The sequence below is a fragment of the Limulus polyphemus genome, unplaced genomic scaffold (assembly GCF_000517525.1).
Source record: "Limulus polyphemus unplaced genomic scaffold, Limulus_polyphemus-2.1.2 Scaffold2524, whole genome shotgun sequence".
Classification (NCBI taxonomy): domain Eukaryota; kingdom Metazoa; phylum Arthropoda; class Merostomata; order Xiphosura; family Limulidae; genus Limulus; species Limulus polyphemus.
In genome coordinates, this window is record NW_013668134.1 from 17,407 (window position 1) to 27,305 (window position 9,899).

At 34.4% G+C, this 9,899-nt stretch overlaps 1 protein-coding gene across 4 annotated transcripts in view; it reads right to left on the minus strand.

Moving 5' to 3' along the window:
• Positions 1-1,624: 1,624 nt before the first annotated feature.
• Positions 1,625-9,899, minus strand: part of LOC106467194 (rap guanine nucleotide exchange factor 6-like) — an 80,873-nt gene continuing 72,598 nt past the window's right edge. For 3 of the 4 annotated variants that reach the window (XM_022395321.1, XM_022395322.1, XM_013927515.2), the window contains exon 5: positions 1,625-2,127. In XM_022395321.1, the coding sequence (XP_022251029.1) occupies positions 1,917-2,127 (211 nt within the window). In that variant the 3' untranslated portion in view covers positions 1,625-1,916. Of the gene's footprint in view, positions 2,128-2,751; positions 3,707-9,899 lie in introns of those variants that run through there. The other variant, XR_002612375.1, reaches the window with a different exon arrangement.

Here is a 9,899-nt window from a genome sequence, read left to right on the forward strand (position 1 = left end):
TGAAAGTATTAACTGTAAATGTGTTGATGAAAGTATTAACTGTAAGTGTGTTGATGAAAGTATTAACTGTAAATGTTTGATGAAAGTATTAACTGTAAATGTGTTGAGGAAAGTATTAATTGTAAATGTATTGATGAAACTATTAACTGTAAATGTGTTGATGAAAGTATTAATTGTAAATGTATTGATGAAACTATTAACTGTAAATGTGTCGAGGAAAGCAACAGGAAATATCAGACACCAGTGTTTCTCAGCTGGATTTGAGAGACGACCCCCCCCCCCCCTCCCGATAACCTCTAGAAAGATAGAAAAAAATATTGAAGTTTCCTGGCGCAGTTCATAACAAAGGCGATTTTTGTACCTCAGGGCTCAAAAAAAAAGTTGACGCACGCAGACCCCCCCCCCCCGGAAACCTGCACACGACCTGACCCACCATTTGAGAAGTACTGTACTAGACCATTTAAAATCAAGTTCTACGACAATTATTACATTATATAACACATATTTTGAAAATTTCGGGTATAATTCCATCATAATGTAAAAAAAAAAAAAATGAACGCATATTAATGGTGTTTGTACAGCATCAATGCTTAATGAAAATGACTATTTATGGGCACATAGTGCTTCAATCGCTAACAATTAAAGTATCACAAGAGTGCTGTTATCCTCTACACTTTCAGTTCAAAATTAGAAATGGCTAGCGCAGATAGTCCTTTCTGTAGCTTTGTGCGTATATTCTAAAACAATAAACTCATTGAAAGTGTTCTCCTTGGGTTAATATTACACAGAACACTTTATCTAGGGATTCAAGTGTTTAGCCGAAACGTCCGTAATATTTAAGTCTTAGTTTCAGGTTAGTAAGAACTATTACTGAGTTTTCCTATTAAGATATTTGTTTGTTGTTAAGCGCAAGGACACACAGTGGTCAATTTGTGCTGTGCCCACCAACGGGTATCGAAACTCTATTTTTAACTAGGAGGGGGTGCCCTATTAGGTAGAAAAATACAAATAAATCACTAAAATAACTTTTGTACTACTTACAATCAGTATCTGGGAACGGTAAGGAACAAAACATGGGTTATAAATTCTGACACGTACTGAACTGGACAAACCTTAAAACTGTCTGAAAACACAGTTATGTGTAGAATATTGTAAACTACTTGGTTAATTATGAAGTGACGTATAGTTTTACAGTATATTAACACATATGTAAAACATTCGTTAATTAAACTAATATCATTTTTTGAATAACTAATCTCTGAAGTATTGTTATTTAGTGTCACTATTTCTGGAAGATTTCATTTCCAGCTGGAAGCTTAAAATGTAGTTTATTTTCTACCGAACAAAACGTTTTGCGAATATGAACTTCTGCACATTTAACTAACTACTGGTAATTCTGTATTATTTACCAAGAGGGATCAAACACCAACATTTTCCCACTAACAAGGTGGATTTATTTGCAATTCAAACAAAGTGAGAAACTCATGCTTGACTTTTTACGCTTTTAACAGAAAAAACATTAGTGTGATTACAAGTAGTGTGAAACAAGTAACTGTGTTTCTGTTAGAAGCGTAAAAAGTAACATTAGTGTGATTACAAGTAGTGTGAAACAAGTAACTGGCTTTATCATGACGTGAAACTGACAAAATAACCATCCACTGTAGTGCACACATCTCGTTAAATATAGCTTGAAAGTCGTATTTGTTCCCACGATGAAACTTCACTACGATTTTTTTTCTTTCTTTTTTCACTTAAGCAGAATTGTGCACACATCTCGTTAAATATAGCTTGAAAGTCGTATTTGTTCACACGATGAAACTTCACTACGATTTTTTTCTTTCTTTTTCACTTAAGCAGAATTTCATACGTAGAAATTCAATCTAACACTATTATCATTAAATAATAAATTACATATGTTATAAAAAGTGGTAAAATGTTACATAATTTGTTTGTGTATAGGGTGCAGAATTGGTAATTAACCACGGATAGAAACAAAGATCTAATTTCACACATGCTTCATATACACATACATACATATTAAAGAGACTTACCGCTATCATTTCGGAAGATTCCAAAATAATACATTCACTAACTCGCCGCCCACCTTCTACTGACCTCTTCCCAAAACTGAAATAAAGTGATTATTCAGTTACTAAATATTCACAAGAAGTACACATATTTCTTCTGTCTCTAACTTAGCTTAGAATCTAGAAAGACAAAATAGTGATCACTAGGAACGATATAAGGTTAAGAAAACAAATTGTTTTGTAAGAAGAGTAGTAAGCTTAATTTTACTGAGTCAGAAGCGCACGTTTGGAACACGTCATTGGTCACTACTGAAATTAGTTAATAAACAAACTCGCTGTTGTCCACCAAATTATATTTGTGTTTGTGAACAATAGGTATTCTCGAAACGTCCAGAGAGCTATACAGCCCTAATCAATATAACAATGTGAAACGAACCACCTTAAAATCGTCAAACGACGATACTATAAGGCTTTTTTTATGTGGTGTATATAACTATAGCACGATGAAATGGTACGTGACAACCCCAAAAATATTTAATCAAATGTCACTTCGTAACATATAAATATATGTGTGCATATAAATATATGTATAGACAAACATAAATATGCGGAGAAATGTTGAAGGATAGATAGATAGAAACAGATAAATAGCTACAGAAATATGGACAAATGAAAGTTATCTAAATTACTGTTATAATTTAATAGAGATGAAACATCACAAAACCTTTGGAACCGATCGTTGCTCCTCAGTTCTGCAATAACCTCATCCATAGCTTCCCTCGACGGAAACATCTTGAATAACTTATTTTCCCGTGTTAATCGATTCAAAACCGTGAGTGGTCATTTTGGTCAATCAAAAACTGTAGCGAACGGTACAGCTATGAAACTTGTTTAGTGTCGGGAATAGTCGTAAAAAACAAAGATCGGTTTTGAAAGTACACGTTCACAGTAAAATACGAAACTGAATGAACGAAATGAAACATTATTCCAATCTCGTATTTATAACGGCCGAACGATATCCCACCCGAACACTCAAACAAGCAGTCGGAAATTTACACGACTCGAATACAATCACTATCGACGGTCCTTTTTCGTGCACTTTGAACAGACGTGACATTGCAGTGTGAATTGCATGATATTAACATAGAAACCAAATTACATTTATTAACAAGTTTGTTACTTTTCGAACATGGCATGCGATTTCCGTCATGCTAAAATGTCATGAAGCAAAGGACTAAGTAACATCAAAATGTTACAGTACTGGCTTTTTCCAGCAATGATAAAACACAATCGAATACACATTCGAAACAGACATCTCAACGCACGGATTCGAAAACACGTTAGATGTCGCTCATAATAACACGAAATATATACACAAGTTACACTTAAGCTCTGGAAACAGCACGGCAGGGATTGGTATTTCGCTTTAGCTAAAAAGAACTCATCTAGAAATAGTTTAACTAAAAGTGGTCATGAAATGCGAAATATTCGTGACATCTTCGTTAGGAACAAAGTCCGCCAGACATACGTACGATGCTTGGGAAATGACGAGGCAGGAGGGATACAGATGGCCCAGCACCACACAGAGCTCATTGTGTGGGGGGTTAGAGTTAAGACGGTACAGACACACCATGGGACTGGTTAAGTGCCTAAAATGCCCGCCAAATCAGTTAGTACCACCGAATAGCAGACCACTACAACTACGCAAAACTCAATCTATTAAAAAAAAAAAAGGGTAGAGAGAAACAGACCGCCTTCTCTCGCCTAGGGGGAGCGTCACTACATATATAAACCCGAGGAGTCTTCCCCATGTAATAACTCTTCATCTTGCCGTGTTTGGATATTACTATGATCATTTTTGGTTACCTGTAATAATTCTAGTAATGAGAAGCTTGCATACACGGATGGCGCATTCGGCATAGTAACTCTGAAATATGTACATGGCCTTCAACTCTTCTCTAGACAGTGCATATGTAAACATAAGTGCTGGAAATATCGTGGGCACAACTGACTCAGTAATCCGTTTCTATATAATCAAAACACCTACTCATAACGAAGAGTTTACTTGTTTTTTTTTTAAAGTGGCTGTATGTATACTTGTACATTATACTAAAAGATACTCGACAACTCGTATTTACAATTGTATACGACGCGCAAGAACTTAAATAAATTACATATAAATCAGTAGTGGTTCTAAAAAAACATTTTCGTGGAAAATTCTACATTGCCTATATAGGATTGTAATTTAATATTCCGAAGTAAGTGAAAAAGATTGTATTATGAAATACAAGAACGACCCACCTGGTATTAGTATAACAGCATTATATACAATATGTAGAATGCTAACTACATGCACAATCCTGAGAAAACATTAAATCAATTTTGAAGCAAACATATATCAAGTTGTTTCAAATTAGTATTAATGTTATACAGATACTACTCGAGCAAGTTTTTCACATATTATTTAGGTACTTTGTTAAATACAACATTTTAATATGTTTTTATAACGTAAAAACTACATAAGATGTTATCAAAATGTAGCATTTTAGACTATTTTGTTATATAGTTCTGTTTACGATGACGTCATTTCGGGTCTTCATACACAATTAAGTTTAGTATGAAATTTCATAATTTGTATACATGAAAGTTTCACTCTTTTCTTACATATTTCAAAGCTTATATCAACACCAGTCTTCATCCCTAACGAACTTGGTTTATCGTTTCTTACAGAAAAACAAGTGTTACGATTTAAGGATCAGTGATAATAATATCCTCACACCGAGGATCATGTGATATCGAAGTAGAATAATTACTCAGTGTTCAGTGTTTTGTTAATCTCTAAAAAAGCTGCATCGGGCGATTGAACATATTTGTAGTGGGGTACCTTATTTGCTACGTTAACAGTAACTACTGAATTCAAAACTCAAACAGCGACTTTCCATGAACGTTATAAACAAGTTTATATTCCCCATTTAAAGGGGCACTTCGCTACCGGGTCAAAATCGGGGGCCAAGTGCCCAAAGTGGCCCTTGTTTCCGCTGCCATGACAATTAACATAAATTCGAACATTTAAATAACATAAACAACACTAGATTCAATTACGTCTTTTATGAAATATTATTAATTGAAACACTAGCATAAAATACCCACGATCCGCTGCGGAATTCCAAGGTCCCCTCAACACTAGCATAAAATACCCACGATCCGCTGCAGGATTCGAATGTCCCCTCATGATTCACATAGGCTCAATGAACCAGTTAAGCGTCTCCATTATCTTAATTACTTCTACATTGCGCCAATTCTTTAATTCATTTGTCTGTTGCCATTTCCCGAACTTAATTCAGTTCAACTATTTTGAAAAGCAAATAGTTTTAATTTAGCTTCTCAGATTCTTTTTTTTTCTTCCTGTGTTTTTATTTAAATTCTTTTCATTCTCCGGATTCTCCAGTGATCTCTGATTCATATTTTTCTTCCCGCTGTTTGTTGGCGTTTCCCAAACTTAATTCAATTCAACTTTTTTTAAATTCTTTGATTTGTATTTTCTTCCCATGTTTGTGCTGAAAAACAGAGTATTTGGCAGAAAACCTCCACATATTGTTCATTCAGTAAGTGATAATTAGAAAAGAAAATGATACTTTGCTATAGACTTTCAGGAAGCAAAATTATGGGGCTTAAAATCTATGGGACAAAACTATAGGAACAAATTGGCTAAAATTTGTTTGAGCCAAGTATAAAAATAATACCCAGGTGAGCACCATCAGAATCCCCTTAATATGCGTGCAATGTTTCGGGTCTCTGGGTTATTTCCTCTTGGAGCTATGGCGGTCACGCACACACACACACACACAGATAGATAAATACAGATAAGTAATTTACAAATAAAATAAAAATTACACGTGCCTTGTTGGTTGATGGTCTCGGAAATGAGTTACTAGAAGTAAGGTAACAAAAGGGCAGAAGTTCGTTGTCACTGAAACAAACCTTATCTACATGTATGGTGGTTTTAGTTGTTTTTTACTCAACACAGTAAACCTGTATGTAGAATATATAAAATTTTAAAGCCATATAATCAATGCACGTACTGTCAAGTTTTTCTTCGCTTTTCAGATTATTTTAATAGTAACACAGTCATAAACACACACAGATATATATTTATGTAAACATATATATATATATTCACACTGATAATGTGTTTAACCTCCAAAATGTCCTCACACGCACTGAAATAAAACGCCCAGAAAGAAAATTATGAACTCCTGATCATAATATCTTATTGTATTTAGGGACTGATCCATGAAAGTCTACAGTCAAGATTTAGGGACTGATCCATAAAAGTCTATAGTCAAGATTTAGGGACTGATCCATGAAAGTCTATAGTCAAGATTTAGGGACTGATCTATAAAAGTCTATAGTCAAGATTTAGGGACTGGTCCATAAAAGTCTACAGCCAAGATCCAGACGTTTATTCATTACAAAAAAAAAGAGGTCGACCAAAATGTAAATAAAAATTTACAAACACAAACATGTCACTAATAAAATATACTAATGGGATGAATTTAATATACACCATCATTTATATAAAATAAATATATTTTTCCGCATTTGGAAAATAAATATATCTTGCTTTACTTTAACATAAAGTGTATGCACCTCCAGCTAGCAACATTACTAGTAGGTATAGAAGATTACATATACTACTTACAATTACTGTCTGGGAACAACTAAATGATGTGGCTATTCAACACCGAGCAACAAGACATTCCATATTTGGGAGCTGCAATACGCTCCATTTCATTATACTCCTATATATAAATGTCTACATCCTACTAACTACAACATAAAAAAAATATTTAGTTCATGAGAACGACATAATGATGTCGGTAGTCATGTTTGTCATTCTAGGCTTGTCTGTCGATTTACATGACGGCAATTTCTATTCTAGTACATTTTATTTCTGCTTTCACTTCATTTACTGAAAGTATAATGGTTAATGTGAGCTCATTCATTCACTTTTAATTGAGTTTACTTTGAATTACAAACTAGTAGTCCAAGCAATACTTTATGCTTCTGTTTAAGCATATATCATGTTCATCCGAAAAAGTAGTAGTTCAATCACGTAACTGCTATGGTCGCCCTACAGACAGTGAGGATAGCCGTGCGGACATATATCGGTAAGAAACATGCTACTTTCAATTAACATAATCTGATCTAGTTTTGACTAGTTGTGTCTATGAGGTTTTCACAGGAAATTCACATAGCACACTTAACTTAGTGCAACTGTTGCGTGCAATTTAGTTTATGGTGATGTCATTACATGCAAAAGCACCAATAATACTTACGTTAGTGTCCGTCATGCATTTTTCTGTATTTCACACATCACTAATATTACATCTTTGATTCATGCATTATTATTTGAAACGCCACAACGTGCGCAACCAGCGGTATACATTTCGGTATAGAAACATACCGTTTCTTCTTTCTATAATATTATCACTTATTCTTAGTTATGAATATGTCTCAATAGGTCAACGGTAAGTTTAGGGACTTACAATTTTAAATTCAGAGTGGTAGAGGATAGGTGGCAGAAAAGTTGATTTTGTTTCAAGTTATCTCTCTTTCTTTGTAATTAACAAAATTGGTAATACCTGTTACCGCCTCTAGAGAACATTGCTTACACTGACGTAGAGGGCAGTGTCTATCAATGGTTGTTCAGGTACTATGAAATGAGAATGACCAGTCACGTGACCATGTAGTCGCGCTAGGTATACGCGAGGTTTCATTTTAAGTAGAAACTTTTGGTTTAATTAGTTCTACTCCAGTCGTAAAGACGTTCTCAAATTTTATCTGACCCTTGTTTCTGATTTGGTAGTGAGACGACCACTTGTTGTCAAGCATGTACTCATGCCGTTTCTGTGCTGAGCGTTTTATTAAAGGCTTCTCATTTTGTTTATAACTCTTTATTTCATTTAACGCAGTCTCAGTAAGAGTTTTTAGTATTACTACGTAGTTCCATCTCCTGACATAATTTCCCGTTTGGCGAACTTATCCGATATGACTCTAAAGTATCTTCAGTTCACCTGAGAATACCACAACGTAAAACTCTACAACAACAACACATTCAGCATAATGATTCATTTTGCTATTATATGATGATGTATTCATTCAACCATTTACTGAATTAAATTTCCCTGCGACTGAATAGCTTCCAGTTAAGTAATATGAAAGTTTTCTGAACAAAACACTTAAATTAAAAAGCACAAAGTATTACCCATTTGTTAGTCTTTCTAAACGATAACACTTTTGTTTCTAGCCATATGAAAATGAACTGAAAACTAGTCTTTAACTACACAGACATGCGATTTGCAGTATAACATATAATAATCGTACTCAAAACCTTTGAGAACGAATTAATTAATTAATTACAAATAAATCTATACATGTTCTACGCAAGGACGGACTAAGTCTATATCACACGAGTTTGAAACCGGTACTGCATCCGAATAGGGCAGTTTTTGTAATTGAACTTTTGATGCCAAACACATATATAAATTATATTGCTAACAAAGCTTCGTTCGGGTTATAACTACCGTAGTTACGTTAGAGTGATAGTTAGACAGAAATATAATTTTTCATCAAGAAGTGGGGAAGTGAAAATCGAGATGCAACTTTACCTACTATTAAAATGAAATGTTTAATGGATAAAATAATTAAAGTCATCAGACTCTATACGTGGATTACCTTTTACATACCCGAAAATAAATTATAGTGTAAAGGCCTGAAGGTGTGACGTAAGAGTAAACTCGATCAAATACTTGGAGTTAAAAAGAGGAATAAATGTACAAGCGTCAGGAAAGTGATGCCGCTGTACGGTGTGATGTCTGTTATGAATTTCACACAAAGCTACACGAGGGCTATCTGCGCTAGCCGTACCTAATTTAGCAGTGTAAGACTAGAGGGAAGAAAAGACTAGTCATCACCACCCACCGCCAACTCTTGGGCTACTCTTTTACCAACGAATAGTGGGATTGACCGTCACATTATAACGCCCCCACGGCTGAAAGGGCGAGCACGTTTGGTGTGATGGGGATTCGAACCCGCGACCCTCAGATTGCGAGTCGAGTGCCTTAACCACCTGGCCATGCCGGGCCTATTTACATTTGGACATTATTTTTATAGAAGGTACAGTGCAGTTGACTATTTTTGATAAAAAAAAGGGAATTTAATTTTCCCATTCTTTGTCTACCCACACCTAATAGTGTTATTACGTGTATCATGTTAAAAGGTATTATTATATCTCAACTAAAACGGTTCTTAATAGACTGTAATAACTATATTTTTTTATGGATAATATTCTATTATTAAAAAATAAACTGAAAGATAACAGCAATAAAGACAGGCAATTAAAGAAATATTTTACACTAGTTTATAATAAATACAAAAATCTTTTAGAAACTAAACTATCGATTAAAGAAAAATACTTTCTAAAAATTAAATAAAGAGGGCGTTAGTTATTTTGATTTATAAGTGGCTAATAATTTCTTTTAAAATACTTTTATTCAGTATACCGGGACGAAAAGACTAATTTCAAGTAACTGGACTTGTCTCGGCGCTCCCGTGCTTGTACTGGAGTAAATTTTTAGGAGAAAGGGAGGAGGTTGGGAGTAAGAACTATATTATAACTTTTTAAGGTAGAGTTTATAGTTCTATTTAATATCTTTTTGTAAGGGTGGAGGTTGGGAGTTTAATTAGTAGATATGTTAGGGTGATTTCATTTCTATTTTAAGAAATATAAGGGTAACTGCCTTCCCACAACTGGTTGTAGACAGTAGAAGCTGAGACGTTGTGGGTGTAAGCACTCAGCTTCGTATCCTT